Source organism: Typopeltis vanoorti, chromosome 4 (assembly GCF_054136105.1).
Source record: "Typopeltis vanoorti isolate ZY-2024b chromosome 4, IOZ_Tvanoo_1.0, whole genome shotgun sequence".
NCBI lineage: Eukaryota > Metazoa > Arthropoda > Arachnida > Uropygi > Thelyphonidae > Typopeltis > Typopeltis vanoorti.
In genome coordinates, this window is record NC_143552.1 from 83,300,829 (window position 1) to 83,323,129 (window position 22,301).

The 22,301-nt window shown below is 38.7% G+C and overlaps 1 protein-coding gene across 3 annotated transcripts in view; it reads left to right on the forward strand.

Moving 5' to 3' along the window:
* The first annotated feature begins 11,874 nt into the window (after positions 1-11,874).
* The window catches only part of fwd (phosphatidylinositol 4-kinase beta fwd), a 211,426-nt gene continuing 200,999 nt past the window's right edge, over positions 11,875-22,301 (forward strand). The window contains exons 1-2 of one of the 3 annotated variants that reach the window (XM_090391308.1): positions 11,875-12,152; positions 14,121-14,977. In XM_090391308.1, coding sequence (XP_090247434.1) covers positions 14,191-14,977 — 787 coding nt within the window. In that variant the 5' untranslated portion in view covers positions 11,875-12,152; positions 14,121-14,190. Of the gene's footprint in view, positions 12,153-12,740; positions 12,939-14,120; positions 14,978-22,301 lie in introns of those variants that run through there. The other 2 variants (XM_090391306.1, XM_090391309.1) reach the window with 2 other exon arrangements.

The window sequence follows — 22,301 nt, forward strand, 5'->3', positions numbered from 1 at the left end:
CCTGCTATATGGAAAGCATAAAGGCCAAATTAACAATACACTTGCTTCAGGCATGCCGTTTATGTGACGCAAAAAGGGTTTTTGCTTCGTGGTGAGATTAGATTAGATTATCATTGGCAAATACTAGAGTGGGACACGAATATTTTAAAATTTGATACGATTTTTACATCGTATCAAAATTTAATGATACGCCCCCTAGGCTAAAAAAAATTTGGCGCCTTAATCACTTTGGATTGAGCAATAATTAAATCTTTCTTTCTTTCACTACGCGTTATTCCCCCTTCCTATGCAGGGTTCGCGTGTTACTCAGATGCGACTACTTGTTGGTACCACTCGCAGCCAACCTGTCGCCTAGTCTGCCGCTGGGGGAGATATATTTTTGGTTGTAGAGGGAGTATGTTCACGGGGATGGTTTGCCTGCTTGCGGGATGAAAAACGCCAGGTAAAACTGGCGAAAAGAACCCTACTGCCCGCACCCAAGAGCGGCTAACTTGGCTATGTCTGAGGAAGATCCTCAAGTTCCTCACGTCTTCGACGGGAATCGAACCTGGGACACTCCTTTCCCAGGCATATGATTGCGAAGCGCAAAGCCACTAGGCTAACCGCGCGGACGATTGAGCAATAATTAAATAATACATATAATTAATTATTTGTTCTCCTGGGCTATAATAGCCCATTAGCCCAATGGATAAGGAGGCCTTGCATACATCCATATAACACGCACAGAAATTGGAAAAGAAATCACTTGGGAAATTGTTATTTTTCCGGATTGAACCAAACTAAGGCTGAAAAACTCGTTTTAAATACTTATTTAAACACAAATTCCAACCACCTTGAACTGTAATCATATAATCCGGGAAGGCGCTGGAAGAAAACAAGATGTTCAGTAGATCGTTAACTGTTTCCAACACTGTAAAAAAAAAATATTTTAAAATAATTTATAGAAAATTACTTGTCTATAATCGGTGTCCTAAACACGTCAGTTCGTACTTTACGCACGCAGAATGGATGAAATTCAGGAAACAAAAACAGCAACTCATGACAACGTTCAACCGGATCGGTTGACACAATAACCAATTACAGCCACTAGCCACTGATTTCTGGGTGCTATTATCTCAGCGCACACCCTGCTTCGCCTTCTGGTGGTTTAAAACCACTGCAACGCTAACAATTTGACTCGCTGCGCCCTCTGTACGTCTGTTCAAAGGGCTCCAAGGTGTCCATATTTATGACCACACACACACCCGGTCTATTAACGTGAATGTGAGGCAATTTTTATGCATCGAAAAGTGTCATCTCCATGAAGTACAGGTATGAGTATATTGTGTTTAATTTTAGGAATCACGCAAAGCCAGGCAATTAAGGGAGTCTTTAACAGGGATAAATGCAAAAATATGATATCAGTGATATTGCTATTAGGGGTGTGCACCACACACACACACACACACACACACATTAGCATATGACTGTGATATATATTATATATCTACACACATACAATGAGTGGCCACTTTATTAAGAACACCTGATTTTTGAAAATTGATCTTTCTTGAATACTTTGAGTCACGTGAATGCAGTTATGTGTATTATATAACACTAACGAAGAGGCAGCTAACGGTTCTGTTTGGTGCCTCAGAATGGTTATAAAGCATACTTAAATGACTTTGAGCTTGGTATGTTGGTGCTAGTACTTCAGAAACGCCATCTCTTCTGGGCCAAATAGTGTTTTGTGTATACCAGGAGTGGTGTAATAACCAAACGGTTTCAAGACAATGGCAATTAGTTCTGTTGAAAGAAACTGCTCACTGATGCATGAAATCAGAGAAGAATGCCAAGGATTGCTTAACGGGAGAGGACGATCAAAACCAGTCATATCACAGCTCAATACAACAGTGATCGTCAAAACATCATTTCGATGGGCACATTTCGTCACATGGTGTTAAGGATGGAGTACAAGAGCAGACCGCCATCTCGGTTCTAATGCTGCCAGCTAAGAAAAGAAAGATGCTGCTTTACTGCCCATGATCACCAACACTTGATAGCTGACGGCCGGAAAAATTTCGCCTCGATAGAACTAGGCTCGGTTTGTAATGCATAATATTGATAGCAGAACCAGAATATGACACCAGCAACAAGATGAGAATAGAGACCTTTCCTTCCAAGTAGTAACATCACAGGCTGGTAGTGAGAGTGTAATGGTGGCAAATGTCTTCGTGGTACCGCTAGGTTCCCTGGTAGCAGCTAAACACCTCCTGAATATCAGAGGCTATCTTAATCTGGTCATTGGTCATGTTTATCTATTCATTGCTGCAAATGTACCCATTGTCAAATTGGTACTTCCAGCAAGGTGCCACGCCACAAAGCACGTAGCGTGTTGAAGTGGTTCGAGGAACATCAAAGCGAGTTTCCTTTTCTTCAGTGGCCAACTTTTCTCCATACCTGAATCCAATCACGCTGGCCTGGTTAGCCAAGTGGTCAGCGTATCCGCTCACCAGACAAAAAGCTGCGGTTTCGAATCCCAATGAGGCATGGATGTTTGTGATTGTCTAGGGAAATGCTGGTGGTGGGCGGCATTAGTGTAGTTGTAGTTGGTGGAGACAGAGAGTTGTAGAGTGGCTGCCCTCCCTCGATGAGTCAATTTGGACTCCCTAGAGGTGTCATGTAATAATAATAATAATAATCTCGGTAACGAAGGTAAACGAGCAAATCGCAGCAGCAACTTGCTACCTTCCAATCTGCAACAACAGGATTATGCCATTGTGATTGCATGGACAAACATCTCAGAGAAATATCTTAATTTAGTCAATGTCAGAGAGAGTATAGGTAATTCTTAAGGTAAAACGGGGATCATATTCGTTTTAAAGGCTGTAGCTAATAAAGAGGCCATTCAGTGTCTGTGCGTAGGACAATTGACATTTATGTCTTTAGGGGTGAAGCAAGATGCTTTTCATATTCCTCACTATCTGTTGTGCTTACAGTGAGGGTAAAATTTATGAGCAGTTTGCTCGCCCTGAATGGGCATTGAGGTTATGCATCGCTAGAGGAGGTTAATATAGCTTTTGTCTTCTATGTTTGAATATGTCCGTTGCCTCGTATGCTGCAGCTTGCTGAACCAAATCGTTGGAGTGTGTGGTCGTCTTTAGGAAAAACTTGGATGCTAAGGATTGTAGAAAAGAGAAAATATAGGGAATATTTGTATCTCTATGAAGTTGATTGTTTCTGACATACCACGGGGCGTTCAGAATCATTCTCAAGTACTTGTTCTGCACTCGCTGTATTTTGATAATTTTAGTATTAGAGGTGTGGCTCCAGACCGGAGAGGCATAAATGATTATAGGACGAATCGTCAGCTGGTATAGCTGCAATTTGATTCTGTTGTTGAGCTTGCTATTTCTGTTAATTAGCGGATAGATCTGAGCTATGGCTTTAGATGCCTTTGCGCATGTAGACTTGATGTGTTTGTTGAAAGATAGCTTTTTGTCGAGAATTACACCCAGGTATTTTGTTTATGTCTGCCAGGGTATATTAGTATTGAAGAGTAACACATCACCTGCGGGAGATATTGGCCTTTTCGAGAAAAGAATGGCTGAGGATTTTAAGAGGTTGACTTCCAATCTCCATTTAGAGAACCAACCCTCCAGCTTTAGAAGATTTTCTTGAAGCTTTCTCGTAATGAAATGGGGGTCGGAGAGATCTGGTTAGTATTGCTGTATCGTCCGCATACAGGGCCAAAATAGAAGTCAACGGATTGTGCGGGATGTCTGACATGTATATAGAGAACAGCAATGGAGCCAGTAGAGAACCCTGCGGCACTCCAGAAAAGATGTGGCGCTGGGAGGATGTAGAACCGTTGATTTTTACTTGCATTGATCTATTCTGAAGATATGAATGGATTAAGTGAACCATTTTTAGTGAGGTACAGGCTGAGATAAATTTGTGCAGGAGTCCAAAATGCTAGATTTTGTCAAATGCTTTCGACAAGTCTAGGAAAACAGCGCCTGTGCACTGGTGCCAGTTGTAGCTGGTGGTGATGTATTCCACAATTCTGTGGATTTGCTGGGTAGTACTATGGTGTTGCCTAAAACCAAACTGTTCTTTAGGGAGGATATTTTGGTCATTTACTGAGGTTTGGAGTCGTAAGAGGATGACCTTCTCTGCAGCCTTACCTAGATTTGAGATAAGACTGATTGGACGATAATTTTGCAGTAGGTGTGGGTCTTTGCCTGGCTTATGTATAGGAATTACGCAGCCAGTTTCCAGGTGGAAGGAAAATAGTGAAATCTTAAAATTGCATTTATTATACTGGTCAGGTGCACTACTGCTTTTCGGGACAGAAGTTTAACCACCCAATTAGTAATGCCGTCTGGCCCAGGAGCTTTTCTGTTCTTTAATTTTTTAATAATGTCATATAACTCAGCAGGTGATGTTGGTGCAATATGGTCAGTGCTGGTGATAGGAAGTTTGAGTGAGTGTCAAACCTTGCTGTGAATCTTATATATGTGGTCAAAGTCAAGGTTTCCATACGAAGGCCTGCATTGCTCCTCTAAGTTGTGTGCTATAACTTCTGCTTTGTCTACATCTGTGTGAGCAAGGCCCTTGTCAAAGAATATTGGGGGAAGGGATCTGTCTTTGTTTTTGATATTTTTCAGTAGTCCCCAGATGGAGTGATCAGTAGGTGAAATGGAGGATAACTTTTCATCCATACTTCGTCTCTATGGGCTTTAAGTGCATCTCTTACTGCCCCATTTAATCTGTTTAGATTTATTTTATCTTGTGGTGCACACGTGTTACGGTATCTTTTCCTAGCTCTGTTTTTGTCTCTGATCAAGTTCATGATGTCTTCAGGCAAACGATCTGGCTTGCGGGCAGATTTGTAGGAGGAAGCTACCTTTATAGCAGAATTAATTTGTTGTGAGAGATTTGTAACTGCAGTTTCTACTTCTTCTTTTGTGTGTATGTGAGGAACAGGTCCAATATAATCCTTCAGTGTTGCTGACAGTCTTTTCCATGCAATGGAGGAGTGAGAAGGAAGACATTATATTCTTGATTTTCCAGCTGTAGTAGAATTGGATTTTGATCGGATGATAGTACATCCATAAATGTGATGCTGAATTGAAGTTTAATATCCTGAAGGATAGCTATATCCAGGATGTCAGCAGTGCCGAACGTACTGAGATGAGTTGTTTCGGTCAGGCCTGCCACAACAGCGTTGCTTGATCCTAAGTAATTGTAAAGGATGCAACCATTCTTGTTTGTGGTTGTACAATTCCACGCAGGATGCTTGGAATTCAGATCCCCGGCAATAATGGTGGGCTCTCTGGTGCATAAGATGGCATTTAGATCAGAGTGAAGTTGAGATTTTTGGGGAGGGTTGTAAGCTGAGTAGATTTTCAGTTTGCCAGTGGAGCTGGTGACTACTTCAACTCCTGTGATCTCAAGGTTAGTGGTAGAAGAAATGCTCACAGAGTGGTGCTTAATGTAGTTTTTAATAAAGATGGCAGTGCCGCCGCCTCTGTAGAGTAGTCTGTCATTTCTGTATAGGTGATAGCCCCTTATTGTAGGATTGTCTGAGGGTGTTAGATGAGTTTCGCTGATTAGAATAACATTTGGCTGATACCTAGATGTGAAGGCACGGAGTTCCAGAATTTTCTTTTTAAAGCCATTTGCATTCCAAGCAACTATCTGAAGTGATGCAGGAATGAGTTTGTTACTATTCATTTATGAGAGCTGTGAGGATGACCTGTGTTTCACGAAGAAATTTTTTAGTGGAGGTTTCAGTAGGATTTGATAGGCTGAAATTTTGTAGCATGTTTTCTAGTGAGAACGTAATAACAGCTTTTAGGTTTTTAGTTGCTGTTGGTTGATTTTTTTCTGGTATTGGTCTATTTGTACGGGTCACATCGGACTAAATTCTTGTTGGCTTTTGGGTGTCTCTATTATTGGAGGTCTCCGACTGTGGCCGCTGAGTCTCAGGTTTTGATGCCTGAGTCTCTGGTGTTCTTGTACTGAAGGGGTGAGGGCTGATTGATTGCCTCCATTCGTCTGTTCTTTGGGTACTGAGTACATCCTTTGTAGTTCGTAGGATGAGGGCCACTGCAGTTGGCACATTTGGTCGAGGTAGTCCTCGGCTTTGTGCAGGTATTGGTTGGGTGGCTGTCTCCACATTATAAACATCTATATTTTGCTCTGCATAGATTCTGGGCATGGCTAAACTTCTGGCACCTGTGACACTGCCCAGAAGATGATCTTTTACGGAGTGGTTCCGGTGTGACGATGAGACCACAGACTGTTTTTATGTTGTAAATATTCTTGTATATTTTATGAATCTCAACAAGGACTAATGGCATGGGAGTCTTGTCTGCTTTGTACATTCTGCTGACTTTGATTGCAGGCAGATCCTGAGAATTTAGGTCAGCAGCTATTTCTGCTGTGTCAATGTCTTCACAGACACCACGAAGGACTACTTTTAAGTTTTTTTTCGGAGCTGAGCGCAAAGGCATGATACTGGATACCTCTGTCGTCCAGTTCTTTGGTCAACCTTCTATAGTCTGTCACTGTTGCTGGCTGGATCGTTATGCCTTCAGCCATGTTTTTGGCCTTGATGAAGCCAATATGCAAATTGGACATTGTGGATCTTAAAGCTGCCCACTTATGCTTTTCTCTAAGGATGATCGGAGACACCTTTTCTTTGGGAGAAATAGCGACGTCCGAACCCTGAGAATCTTGTTCCATTTCGGTATTGTCAATGTGCGGTTCATGTGTTGTTCTTCGCTTTTTGCGTGCGCGCACTTCTACAAAGTCTGAAGGGGTAGAGGGCACCGATTCTAAATGATCTTCAGCGACAACGTCTGAGACATATTCGGGGGGAAAGGTGTCATACAATTTCACTTTTCCCGGCCAATTATCACTCAGCAGCTTTCCCAGTCTGAGGAATTCCTTGTATACTTCCTGGAATTTGGTTTCATTCACAAGTTTTGCCATTTCAAGACACAGATGGAGAAAGAGTATAGATTTCTCAGGTGTCCCGAGCAGGTAAAGATAATCCTGTGGACTTTTTGAGGGTCCACTAGCAAATCCCGTAGACACTCTTAGGAGTCTATCAGCAATGAAATGTCGCTATAAGAAACAAACAAAGGCGATACTAGCGGCTGTAGGCCTAGCGTATCGCCCTTGTTATTACAAATGACTTACCTGGATAAAGCACTATGGGAAATAAAGTGACTGTTTATGGTAGCAAGCAATTAATTACTATTACTAATGAATAAGCATAAATATAAATCGCTAAAAACATATCAATCAAATTCACAATTCATCATCAATAATACACGACACTAACACACGAGCCGCCATCTTTTTCTGTGTATGTATATGTATAGATAACCGATAACTTCTGTGGCTTGATGGATATCAATTCCGTTGACTCTAATCCTTTCATTGCTATGAATAATTCCCGGTTTAATGGAAGGTATTTTTGAGCACTTGGCTCACACTAATTAGGGCTGTGTTGAGAGATTTCAATTTGTGATCAGGGCCGCCTTTTGGCGTTTATGCTTCCATCTGTCTTTTTCATCATAATCTGATGACTCACGAATGAGTAGGTTGGGATGGAGTGATGCCTGAGCAAAGTAGTTGGTTGCTATCTGGAGGAGAAATGTAGGTATGTCTTGCAGGTTTCCGTCTTGATGGAGAATAGTGTTCCTTACAAACCACGGGGCATCAAAGATCATTCGGAGGCACTTGGTTTGGATTAATTGTAGTCGTTTCATGTTGCTTGGAGAGGTATGGCTGCACGCTGGCGAATCATAAGTCAGAATAGGTCTGTTGATTACTTTGTATATTCTTAATTTGTTTTCTGGACTGACTTTGCTTCTATGGTTGAGTAGAGGGCAGAGCTGAGCTATTGCAGAGTTTGCTTTGTTGCAAGCATGAGCGATGTGGGAGTTGAAGCTGAGATGATTATCTAGTTTGATTCCCAGGTATTTTACTTCTTTTTGCCATGGAATTATTATTATTATTATTACCACGGGCTACTCCAGGAGTCCTTAGACTCATCGAGGGAGGCCCTAAACATCATGTTCACACAGCTGTTCAACATTCTCACAGTATCTATCATACTTTGCCTTGAACTCGCTCACTGTCATAGCACCCACAACAGACTCTGGCAGCTTATTCCACTCATTTACCACTCTAAAAGTAAAGAACTCAGCTCTAACACCCCTGCTAACCACGCTCTTGCCCAGCTTCCATGGGTGGCCCCTAGTTCTCCCACCACCAGTCCTGATCTCAAAAATATCATCTGAATTAATCCTATAGAATCCTTTTAGCAATTTGAATGTCTCAATCATATCTCCCCTTTTTCGCCTATCAACTAGTTTCTGCAACCCACAAATCTTCAACCTGTTCTCATAATGTGCATTCCATAGACCTGCTATCATCTTAGTCACTCGCCTCTGGATCCTCTCAACCTCCTCCCCATCAAGAAGGAACCGAGGTGACCAAATCTGGGCACAGTAGTCGAGATGAGGTCTTATCAGGGCTCGGTACAGAGGTACAATAACTTGTTTTTCTCTGCTCGTCAAGGTATTTTTCAACAACCAAGTGAGTTGATGAGCTGATTTAGCTACTTTCGCAATGTGCCCCCTAAACTTCATCTCCCTATCCACCAACACTCCCAAGTCCCTGGCCTCATCAATCTCTTGGAGTACAGTTCCACCAATGTGGTATACTGCTGCTAATCTTTTCACTCCGAAATGCATAACCTTACATTTTGTCACATTAAATTGACATCCATTCTCCTTAGTCCAGAACTCCAATCTATCTAAGTCATCTTGCAAGACTTTGACATCTTCTGCATTCACTATCGCCCTACCCAACTTTGCATCATCAGCGAACAAATGAACTGTCCCACTTAGACCATTCCCTATATCGTTAATGAACAGATTAAACAGCAGTGGTCCAAGAACAGAACCCTGTGGCACACCACTAGTCACAGGCCGTTTTTTGGACTCTACTCCTGAATAAACTACTCTTTGATATCTCTCCATCAACCACCCAGCTATCCATCTCACCAACCCTATATCCATTCCCATATGTTGTAGTTTACGGATTAGAATTCCATGTGGTATCCTGTCAAACGCCTTTGCCAGGTCCAGCAGTATTACTGTAAACCCATTTCTCTTATCCAGTTCAGCCGTATTGAACATTGTTTGCTCCATGATGGTCTGATTTCTTCCTTGTAAATAGAATGGCCGTGCTTTTATCTGCATTAACATCAATCCTCCATAACTGAAACCATTTTTCAAGATTCTTTGCTGCATTTTGTAATCTTTGTGTGGCCAGGTATTGTCTGAGCGATCTGGTCAGTATCGCCATGTCATCTGCATAAAATGCCATGGTGGTTGATGTTGTATTTGGGACATCTGAGATAAAAATGTTAAAGAACAATGGCGATAATAGGGAGCCTTGTGGGACACCTGCTGCGATATGTCTTGTGGATGATCTGAGCCCACGAAGTTTCACTTGAAATCTTCGGTCTTTTTGGTAAGAATCTATGATTTGGATGAGGTTTAGTGAGTATTTTGCAGTAATTAGTTTGTGGATGAGACTTTTGTGCCACACTTTATCAAAGGCCTTCGCCACATCTAGTAAAATTGCACCTGTATGTTGTCTCCAGTTAAATCCAATAGTTATGTACTCTATAAGTCTGTGGATTTGTTGAGTTGTGCAGTATCCAGTTCGAAAACCAAATTGTTCTTTTGGGATTAGACCTAGATTGTCCGTTTCACTTTGTAGGCGTTTTAGAGTTACTTTTTCTGCTATTTTCCCCAGGCCTGACAAGAGGCTGATAGGTCTGTAATTCTGGGGGAAACTGAGGTGCTTTCCCTGATTTGTGGATAAGGATTACATCTGCCTGCTTCCAGCGAGTGGGGAAGTAGTTGAGTTTTAGCATCGGATTAATGATAGCCACTTGATGCATTATTGTTTTGTGAGGGAGTGCTTTTATAATTTTGTTTGAATTCTGGTCAGGACCTGGTGCTTTTCTGTTATTGAGGTTCTTGATGATTTGGTATATTTCATTTGGCATGGTATAGTTTGTGTTATCATGGGTGGTGGAACGATGAAGTGCATAGCGTACTTGCTTGTGGATTTTTTCAATGAAGCGCAAGTCCGCATGAGTGTAGTTTTGTTGAAATTGCAGCTCCAGAGAGTCTGCTAAAGCTTCTGCTTTTTCATCATCTCGGTAGACTATACCTTTTTCTCCGTGTATTGGTTTTATGTTGGGGTGATCGCTGCGGAGGGCTTTAGTCATTTTCCATAGTGAGTTATCTTCAGCTTTTAAGGAGCTTAGTTTAATAATAATAATAATAATAATAATATTATTATTATTATTATTATTAACACCAGACCAGCATGGAGTCAAGATGCATCATGGGGTAGTACAAATTGTTACACACAGTCTATCAAGCTGTGCTTTAAACTCATTCAATGTATTTGTGCTAGTAAGCAGGACTAGGTTTGTTGTTCTGTTAAGCTCTTGCTTATCCTGAGGTGATAGTGTTGTATGGTACCGACGTCGAATTCTGTTTTTGCTGCGGATAAGCTTTAGAATCTCTTCTGGGAGCAGGTTAGTTTGGGCTGGAACGGTAACTGTGGAGGCTGTTGCAAGGCCAATTTGGATTGTGCTTTCCAGTTTGTTGATCGCTATGTCTACTTCTTTGGGTGAGGAGATAGATGGGACGGGGCCTGTGATGTTCTTGAGAGATGAGTTGAGCTTCTTCTGATTTGTGTAGGATTGTTCAGGGATGGTTTCTGCTTCTCCGCCTAAGCTAAGCAGAACTGGATTGTGGTCGGAGCTAAGATTATTAATAACCTGCAACTGGAATTGATGTAGGGTGTTCCTGAATATGGCGATATCCAGCACGTCAGGTTTGCCGAGTGGTCCGTAGTGTGTTGGTTCAACAGGACCTGCTATGGTGATGTTTCTTGTCATAGCAAATTTGTGTAGGCTCTTCCCGTTATTATTGGTGTTCCTGCTGTTCCACGCAGGGTGTTTTGCGTTTAAATCTCCCGCCACTATTGTTGCTTCGTTTGTGTCAAGGATCTGGGAGAAGTCTGAGGCTAGAAGTGGTTTGCCTGGAGGGTTGTATATGTATAGTTGAATTAATGCAGAAGTCATGTATTTTCCATATACAAGTAGTAAATAGGTGTGTCAACTTATTATTGAAATACTCTGGATCAAAGAGAGCTGCAGAAAGTTTTTGCAATTGGTTGCGAAGTAAATTATATTTAACAAGTTATGTTTTTGTTTAGCCCTTTATAAATTGCAAGCAAACAAAGTTGGGGTATGAAGTATCTTCCCCACTTCTTAGATGCTCAGAGTGAACAAATATTCTTGCACTGCGAGTTCTTCCCATTCCGTGCAGCTTAAGGTATTTAGTAATTCTCTAAATTCTCTTTCCATTGTCTAGTATTCTTTCTTCTCTTTCCCACTCCTGTCTTCATCCTTATAGTTGAAATCACATATAATGATTTCATTATATATGATTTTCGTTTACATAAGGTTATTTGTTTATGTAGTTCATTGTCCTTTTCTTACGATTCTAGTTTGTAGAAACACTCATTACCTGAATGGATATGAATAACTATGAAACGGCTACGATGCGGGAATAATTTTTATTGTCATGATTATCAAATTCGCTGTCATCACTTAGAAAAAGACATCCGATGACGGGAATTGTTAGAAACTTCTTAAGGAGGCATTCATTAAGTAATGGACTTGCCACAGCTGATCCTTGTGATGACAGGTAAATGTAAGCATATCTTTGTGATCGAGGTTATTGTTTATGACGTCATATATATGAAGCAGGACTGAAGTAAAAAGTTGTGTTTTGTACTTCATTGTATATATATATGTATATGTATTAATGGTTGTTGTATTTCATGTTGTTCGGGGATATTTTGATTTAAAATTATGTCAACATTTGTTTGCTGATGTCTGAAGATTTAGCTGGATTGCCCGTCGAATTTTACCTTATGGGAAACGCTGTTGTGTTGCAAGTTTAATAGTTATGTATAATTCCGTTAAATATAATATAATCATAATAATAATATAAATTGGTATTGTCACTTACTGACATTTAATGTTTCGTATGGTAAGATATGTTTCTTTAATATAATAGTTTGTATTGTGAATTGAAGTAAAATGTTAAAAGTACAAAATTTAGTAAGTGATTTGTAAACGCCCTATTTGACAGGCTTAATGTCTAACACTTGTATGGCTGCTTCCTTGTGATATATTTGACGAGTGTAACGTTTAAATTTTCTTGTAGTAATTCCGTAAGTAATTATTACATATATGACTACAACTAAATTGAAATAAGGGCATTCGGCGAAGAATATACTAAAATAATACTTTTGCAGTGAAACAAAAAAAAAAAAATCCAACTTCATGACTGAAATATGACAATGTACTATCATTGCTAAGTTATGTATGGTTGGTAATTAGGGTAATGTCGCTAATCCTTGAACTGAAACAAATAAAATAAAAATTAATGTATTTTATTTCATACAAAAAGTAATAAATAAGGAAGAGCCACCACTGGTGTGTGTTGAGAATGTAGACACATTCAATCATTTCAAGGCACAGTTGGATGAGCATTGTGTGCAATAGTGTGTGCCTCCCACGATGAGTCTGACTCCATGGAGGTCAGATGTTAATAGTAATAATAGTAGTATGCTGCCTAGGAACTTTTCACATTGTTGAATGGTGAGAAAAGGAGATGCACAGGTATGGGAAAGAACTTTCATGTCATGAAAAGCAGATCCTCTATGGCTCCATCACTATTGATGCATTTCATTCGTAACAAACCAGGTTGGATGGATACAGTCAGGATGCAATGAACCATCTTAAGAGGTTCTTTGAAACAATTCATCTGAAGGTGAGTTATCTGGTTTTATATACAGGAAACAAATCAGGAAGAAAAATCCCACAGAATTGGGAGTTTTCTTCCAGCAAAATAAGTTGAGAGCATATGTATAGCCAACATCACAGGCTGTGAATATACTGCATCTAGTATCATCCCTGTATCTTCTCAGGACTTGCAGATCATGAAGTATTCTTTGCAGAATTCATAATAGCATCTTGCTTCCCAGAAGCAAATTTAACTATGAAAGAACTTTTCTACAAATATGCCTTAAACTATCCTATCTAACTTTGGTTCTCCTGTGGCATTAAATGTGTTACAGGGTGACAGCTTTTCATGGGTAGGCTTTGCATAAACCTAATGGGCTTGGCTAAATGATCGTAGCAATTGAATTGATAGTTGAAGGATGAAGTAAACTATAAGGGTTTATGCATTCAAATTCATTGAAGTTAGAGTAGTTCTCATATCCTCAAGACCGAATATGGAACCTTTTCAAGCCGTGTTGGGCCTCCAGTAAACATTGACACTGGTCTTGTACTGGGAGACCACTACTGAAATACCTTTGCAAACTATGTGCATAGTGGGATTCAGACCCCTCCCCCCAGTTTGTTTGGAGAATGGTGATACTGTTTGTTGACCAGACCACCAAATTGTAGCTAGCTTATTTTACAATTTCAGGCTTGGCTTAAGAAATTGAATTGAAATTATGATTAAATTATTTTAATTTTTCCATCTGTTATTTCTGTAAAATTCCACTATGAATTTCCAACATTTTTCATAGAACATTATAAAATGCCTCATGGCCGTTTTGTGTGGGGAATTTATAGGGAATGCTTTCATTGTGTATTTACAATAGTAACACACTACTAGTATAGATCCTTTTCCTGATTGTACCTATAAAATGGGAAAAGTCTAAGTTTAAAACCCATCCTTAATGTGGCACTTTTTTTATTTCTGAACTGTATAGTTTTAATTTTTTTCACTTTCCACTTGGAAAGTTTTTCCCAGTAAAACATTGTTCTAAGGAATGCAGCAGTTGCTTTAGAGATGGCTGATTCTTGATCTTGGCATCTAAAACAACTAATAGCTTAAATCATTGTTTTAGCACAATTGAAAATTTGCTTTTAATGTTTTCTGAATTTTATTTAAATATAAATATTTTATATATAAATTAATATAATTTTTTTCCTTTTAAAGGTCATGGCTGATTGGAATTCTTATTTGTGATGGAAGAATGTACATATGTTAGATTCCTAAGTGCCACATCATGGCAGAGGATAATATTAAAGATGATGTTTTATCTAAGCGTTTACGACTTACTCATGATGTTGGAGTTCATGGCTATGTTAGAGGATCTCTTGTACGAGGGCAGCAAACAAATACTTCACATCAGCGCAATTATAGCTTGGATTTTAGGACACACCACGCAAGTATTCACACTCACCACCGTAACCGTAGCTTAGATTCGGTGCTGCAGCAAATTCCAGAGACTAGCAGGGTGCCTGGAAATCCACAGTCTAACCTTGTCTCAGCCTTCATTCCAAATGACTTTGTTGTGGAAAAGTCTGTGCCATGCATTCAGAACACATCTAGCGGTTGTGCTGTCATTCCTGGAAGCGTTAGAGATACAGATCGTACTAGTTTAGCTTCAGATGATAGTGGAATCTTTAATTCTGATGATGGTGATCGCTGTAACAAAGTAATGACAAGTGAATTCTCAAGCCTTAGGAATGAGTTCCTAATTCCATCATCTTCTGCTGTTGATGTTTTACACAACCCTAAAGAAGGTGAAAATGTGGAAACTAATGTGTGTAATTCCTCACCGTTTTGTATAAATGTGGATAAAAATAAACAGAGCAAACATTCTGATTTACAGGCTGGGGGTATTGGTAGTTCTATAGAATCAAACCAAAGATCAGCTATTGTGATGTTTCCAAAACCTCCACCTAAGGAATCATGGCTGTTACGCTTATTTGAGTCAAAACTTTTTGATATGTATATTGCTATAACTTACCTTTTCAATTCTAAAGAAACTGGTGTCCAGACATATATAGGTATGCTAATTTTTTTTATTAAGATAATTTGCAAAATTTTAATTATAATTAAATTTATATCTGAATATCAAGGCATGTAGATATGTTAAAGATGATTTGATTTTCTAAGGGCACTTGCCTCATGAAAAAGGGAAGAGTAAAAAAAAAATTTTTTTTGTTTTTTAGATAACTTATTATTGATTCTTCTGTAGAAATTATAGAAACAAATTATCATGTTAGAGCAATTACTTTACTTAAAATTAAAATAAAATAACCCTTGATGTTTCAACCTTTATATCAAGGTCATCATCAAGAATACACAAATATACATTGGGACATAAGCTGTAGCTTTTAGTAAGCTACAGCATAACTTCTGTTGACCATAGCCTGACCTCTTGTAAGGGAAGAAAAAAAAAAGTTAATGATAAAAATAAAGAAATGAAGAATAATGAAAAAATAATAAAAATTTAAATAAATAGAATTACATTGATTGCTGCTATCATCAGGAATAAATATATTCTTAATGATTTTTATGCAAAGTTGAAACATTGGGTGTTATTTTATCTTAATTTTTAGTAGAGTAATTACTCTAATAGGGGAATTTGTCTCCATAATTTTTTCTACACAACAAATGCTGACCACCATGTAACCATGAAAGAAAGATAAGTTATGAATATTTTGGCAAGATAGTTCTCTACTCCAAGAAGGTCCCATAAGTTATCTTTCTTTCATGGTTACATGCTGGTCAGCATTTGTGTAGAAAAAATTATGGAGACAAACTTCCATGTTTAGAGTAATTACTATCCCCAAACTGCACCATGAATAAGCTAGATATTCCCCCTTAATTCTTTATATTTGCATGACAGGATAGGTCTTGTCTTGGTAACTTACTTTTTAAGGGGGAATATCCAGCTTGTTGATGGTGCAGTTTGGGGATAGCAATAGTTAAGATGATTTAAATAGATGACAACATCATGATAAAGACTCTCTTGGCAAAGTGTAAAGTTATGCACCTTGGGATTAAAAAATACATGTTGTATATACTATATCTTGGGGGGAGGGATGGGACATGTATTTAAAGTTAGGAGCATATTGCAAAAGTAGGCACAATCTCAAAGGATGACTTGATAAAATTATAAAGTAATGGAATAACATGTTAGGAATAATTATTTAATAGTTGTAGAATTTCTAGCTAGGTTTCCTAGCTATTGTCAGTGGATTTGAGAAGATATAAACACTTAAATTGCAAGTGCATGATGATATATTCTATCAGCTTGAGGATAACTCCATCTACAGGTATTAGAAATCAAAGAAATGAATTTATATGATGACAGGTAGTTCCTGATTTTACTAGATGATTCATTCATCATGAGCCTCGTATAGTAGAAATTTATTTCCAATAGACTTAATGTTAAAATGGGTTATGTTCCCAGCAGTGAAATTTTGACCATAGTGATGTTAATATTAAAGATCAACAAAATGATAGTTCATGTTTAAACAGTGATTTATTCATTACACAAAAGAAATGAATGCAAATAATTATTTGGACACATCTGCAGAATGAGTGAGGACTGGAAGATAAAGACATTCATGTTTGGTATTATGGATGGTGTAAACAGAAGAGGTAGACCATACAGAGAATGGATAGATAACATAAAGGACTGATGTGGAATGGGCTTACAGAAATTGCGACACTGTGCGTTGGACAAAAAAGTGAAAGAAGATAGTGGAGGCATCGGACACCAATGGGCAGTGAGTCCATGGTTCATGATGATGAAAGAAATTAAAACATAGCCTTAAAACTCAAACAAATTATAATAATAAAAAAGCTGTTATACACGTTTATTCCTCATCATCAAATGTACACTCATTGATAGTTTGTCTTTTGTTGTTTTTTCTTTTTATTAACATCACTCTCTGTAGTATTAATTTGGTTTGGATAATGTACATTACTTTATTAATAAGGGGATAAATTTGAAATAAGAGCAAAAATGAAGTGTAACACAACTCTTTGTAACAAGCATAGTAACTGCATAATGTTGCCTGAATGCATGCAGAGTAGCATTCTATTGTATAGTGATGCGAGTGGTTTGAAATACCATATTCATGAGTGCTTAGCACTTATTTATTGCAATTAATGTTAGTTAGTTAATTTATTATTTTTTTTTTGTTTATACCTTGGAAAAAGTAAAAAGTATACCTTGGAAAAAGTATATATTAAATAAACTTTAATATATACTTTCCGATATTTTGGCAAACGTCACGTTGCCATCTTCTTGGGAACTTAATACAAAGACAAGTGCACGCAAGTACTACATAACGGCAAATGAGAACAGAAGCTAGGAAGCTTCCTAAAGTCCTGATTTTCTGTTTTCCTAAAGTCCTGATGGTGCCCCTGGTGGGCTATATTGGTAGTTCTTGGCCTTTGGGCTGAAGTTCTTCTGATAAATGTTTCTCAAATTTGGGGCAGTCTCATACATCCAAATTTGTTGAGGTTTGGCATCTTCCTAAGGGCTGAGGCTGATTCCATGAATAGTCTTTCATATTTGAACTTGCTGCGGTGTATTACTGTAGCTTTCTTCCATCTTATTCTGTGGCGAGTATCCAGAGCGTGGTCTGCAAACCGATTTCACCAGTACAGCCACTCTGGGCTTGCAGACCACGCTCTGGATACTCGCCACAGAATAAGATGGAAGAAAGCCACAGTAATACACTGCAGCAAGTTCAAATATGAAAGACTATTCATGGAATCAGCCTCAGCCCTTAGGAACATGCCAAACTTCAACAAATATGGATGCATGAGACTGCCCCAAATTTGGGAAACATTTATCAGAAGAACTTCAGCCCAAAGGCCAAGAACTACCAATATAGCCCACCAGGGGGCATCATCAGGACTTTAGGAAAACAGTAGCTTCCTAGCTTCTGTTCTCATTTGCTGTTATGTAGTACTTGCGTGCACTTGTCTTTGTATTAAGTTCCCAAGAAGATGGCAACGTGACGTTTGCCGAAATATCGGCAAGTATATATTAAAGTTTATTTAATTTATATTTCTAGTCTACGTTGTCAATTCCTTAATTATTAGTTATTATGGAAAAGTTAAAGAAATAATTTTTGATGTTCAGACTGTAAATGTGGGCTTCACAACTTTCTTTATATAATTCAAGAAAATAACTTTTGCATAGTGCTTTATTTATTTCAGTGAATTCCATGTCTAGTGGATAAGGCATGGCTGGCTAAGCCAACTGATTTAGACTCTTGAAGTAAAATGTAAGGTGGTGATGCAAGAAGCAAGTAGTGACTGGTTTTGAAGCAGTATAGTGTTAAGTGGAGAGGAACAGGATGAAATGTTTGGGTGTTGCTATAGATCTGGTAATGTGGAAGGTGGCAAGAAGGAAATATATATACAAATTGATCTGGCTAATAAGAAGAGGATGATCATTATGTACGATTTCAATTATGGTAATATGGATGGGAATGAAAAGACAGCGGCTAGAACCACAGAGTGAATTTCTTGGATTTTGAGGGACAACTATCTTAGGCAGTATGTGACAGAGGGTACATACAGATCTTGGATTTGATTATCTCTTCAGAGGATATCATTAGATTAAGGTGCCAAATCTTCCTAGAGGTGAAAGTGACCATGAAGTGATCATTTGGGTGGTGGCCAGCACATCAGGACTCTTGTGAGAAAGGGTTATGTGTGAAGCTATAAAGCAGGTGATTATGACAAACTCAGGAGGTAGTTTGCAGCTATATCATAGAATGAGAATTGGATGGTAAAGAAATCAGTGCTGCTTGGGAAGTATCTTTCAGAGGTAGTGACTGAGTGTATTCAAAAGGTCAGGAAATTAAATAAAGTAGGTGTAAAATAGATGACTGAAGAGGTGAAGTATGCAATATGGAAGAAAAGGCATTGTGAAAGCAGCACAAGATGAGTGGCAATAACATGAAGCATACAAAAAAGCAAGGAAGGAAGGTGATCCACTCAGTAAACATGTAGTATGAGTGGCAGTTAGCAAATGAGACTAAAGGAAATCCTATTGAGTTTTATTATTTTATGAGTAATTCATTCAAGTATTCCATTCTTGTGAATGTAACATAATGCAGAATTTGAGAGCAGTGGGAAGGGGGGAGAACCACTGATGGTGAGTGAGCAGGAGTTGTATGAAGAGTTGAGTAAACTTGATGTCACAAGGCCATAGGACTTGACAGTATATCACCACATGTCTTGGGGGAATGTTCCAGGAAGTTAACAACAGCTCTAACTTGCATTTCTAACAAGTCTTAGATTTGCACAAGTTACAAAGGAGTGAAAAGAGCAATATTGTTCCACTTCATAAAAGGGGTGCAAGACTGAGACTTTCAAATAGACCAATCTGCTTGTCTGGAGTTGTGGTCATGGTTTTAGAGAAGCTAGTGAGGACAAGGATTCAGAACTGGATGACAGTAGTAGAATTCTTGTGGATAACATGGATTTGTTATCCATGTTATGAGTGGTGGATTGTGTTTTAACAATCTGCTTGCTTATTATAACAAGGTGACAAAGGCATTTGACAAGGGGGGGGATGCATACACAGTAGTATATATTTAGATTTTGCAAAGACCTTTGTAGATTGTCACATAACAAGCTGGTAATTAAGTTACAGCAGATGGGATTGGATGGTAGATTAGTGCAGCATTGAATTGATATTGGCTGTCTAATATGTATCAACAGGTTGTGTATATGTCAGTGATATCCCAAAAGAGGAAAGTCACTAGTGGTGTCCCAGGGATCTATTTTGAGGCCATTGCTGTTTAATTTGTATGCAAATGACATTGGTAAGGGCTCGACTGGTGATCTACAGTTATTTATATATGATGCAAAGTAGGAGGAGAGCTATGATGGGTAGAACAGATGTTGTAGTCTTGCAAGAGGACTTGAATAGACCTGATGAATGGGCAACTGTGCAGGGATATCAATTCAATAAAGTGAAGTGTGAGGTTTTGAAATTTGGGAAGCAAAGATGGAATGCAAATTATAAGATTAGTGGGGATGTCTTAAGGTAGTTGTAGTTACATCTGGGAGTGGTGGTGAATAGGGACCTGAAATTTCAAGGACATTTTGCCAGAATTATGAGGACAGTACAGTAGGTTGTGGCAATGATACAAAGAACACCAACATGTAGAAGTAAAGATGTTGTGATTCTGGTGTATGCTTTGATCAGACCACATGGATTTCTGTGCATAGATTGGGTCACTTGGTTTTCAGAAGTATGAGTCATTGAAGACTGTTCAGAGACTATTAAGTTGATTTTAGGATTCTCTAACGTGAAGTATGAGGACAGATTGAGAGAATGCCAATTGCATAGCTTAGTGAATAGGAGGAGGGGGTGGCATGAGTTATATAAGTTAGGGATAATTATCCTATTAATGTGGATGAGATTTTTCATAGAATAGCTGGAGACAAGGACAGAAAATAAGGTCATCCCTGGAAGCTATATAAGAAGGGGGTGAGGAATAGTTTTTTTTGCATGGAGTCATGAGTGATTGGAATGCATTGCCTGAAAGTGTGGTGAGCTCAGAGACAGTAAACACATTTCTGTCAAGGTATGATGGTCTGTACATGTGAGACTCCCATAATGAGTTTCTTGACACTGTGGAGGTCTGATGATAAATATATATTCTTTATGTTCTTCTAAATAAATTAAGTTGAATGACCCGTCTGCCCATAATAGCAAAGGCCACATGAACAAGGGATCCTGTAAACTCCAGGATAAAAGAGAGGAGGATATTTGTCTTTTGGAGAGGTTAAGAAGGAATTTAGTTTTTGAACTGGATGGAAAGGATCTTGTGGATCAATGTGGTGAAGTCTCAAAATTTTCTCAGACAGTCCTTGAACATATGGAATTGAAGTTCTAGAAACTTCTTGAAGAGGATTAGAGTGAAGGCCATAAGAATTATTTTATTCATTTATTTTTATATTATAACCATTAGAGATAAAAGTAGCTCTGATAAATGAGTTTATCAGAGCTACTTTATCAGTTTAAAAGAGAATCAGTAGAACATAATTTATGTGCGCATTGAACTCAAGTTTTAATCGCACCATATTTCTGACAGAGGTAGTGCTGTGAAGCAACATTAATATACAGGGTGATCAAAATTAAAGTATCTCTGTTTAAGGCCTTGTGGAGTGCCACCCAATGATTCAGATGCTGTGAAACTTTGCACAAATACATTGTTCGTCATGCAGAGGTGATATCTGAGGGGAGAAAAAGTTCCAAAATTCACCATCAAGGTGTGTTTTATGTACCAGATGTAGTAATTTTGCTGTGTGTGTGTAAGAATGAGAAGTGATAACATAAGCATAACTAACATAATTTTATTCACTTCCATTATTTATTCAGAGTCTGTACTGTTCAATGTGATGTACCAGATAGATGTGATGTACTCTACCTGGTATGCCACAAACTGCATCCTTTGCATAGTGTTCAGCAGCAGAATTTAGTTGGTCAGGACTAATATTGCGCACATGCTCTGTTATGCTGTCTTTCAGATCTAGCAGGTTATTTATCAGGATGATCCAATTAAACCCTTTCTTTGAGAAGTCACAAGACTTTAGATCAGGTGAATGAGGCAGCCATACAGTGGGAAACACACAGCTGATCACTGGTTTCTGTGAAACTCTTATAGGGATTGACCAATGTGGAGAGAGGGGAGAGCCCATCCTGCATGAAAATGACAATCTCTGCATAGGCGCTGCTGTAGCAGTGGCACAACAAAATTGCTTATCATATCGCAATACCATTTGGCAGTAACTGAGCAGGTCACAGGATCTGACTGGCAAATGTCCTCAAAGAAGAATGGTCCAATGATAGCCAAAACTGTAAAACCCAGACCAGACAGTAACTTTGGGTGAATGCAAAGGAATTTGTTGAATTGCATGTAGATTTTGTGTAGCCAATACCTGGTAATTGTGGGTATTCACAGCTCTGTTCAGGTGAAAGTGAGTCTCATCTCTTCACAAAATCATCCTTAGCTATGCAGTGTCCAACACTACTAAAACAAGGAATGTTAAAGCAAATGTCAGTCGACTTTCAAAGTCCTGCACGTGCAACTCCTTTATTATCTTGAATGGATAGAAATGCAGAATCTTCTTAGAATTTTCAAGACAGTTGTGTAAGGGACATCCATGTGTCTTGATACAGTATGTGCACTGCAGGAACCAATGTTGTTATTCGTGACCTGCTCCATAACAGCAGTAACAACTTCATTTACTTGTTAACTGATTTGTTTGCAACCTCTGTCAGATCTAATTCCCAATGATCCTGTTTCTTCAAAACGTTTAATCGTTTGTCACAGAGCACAT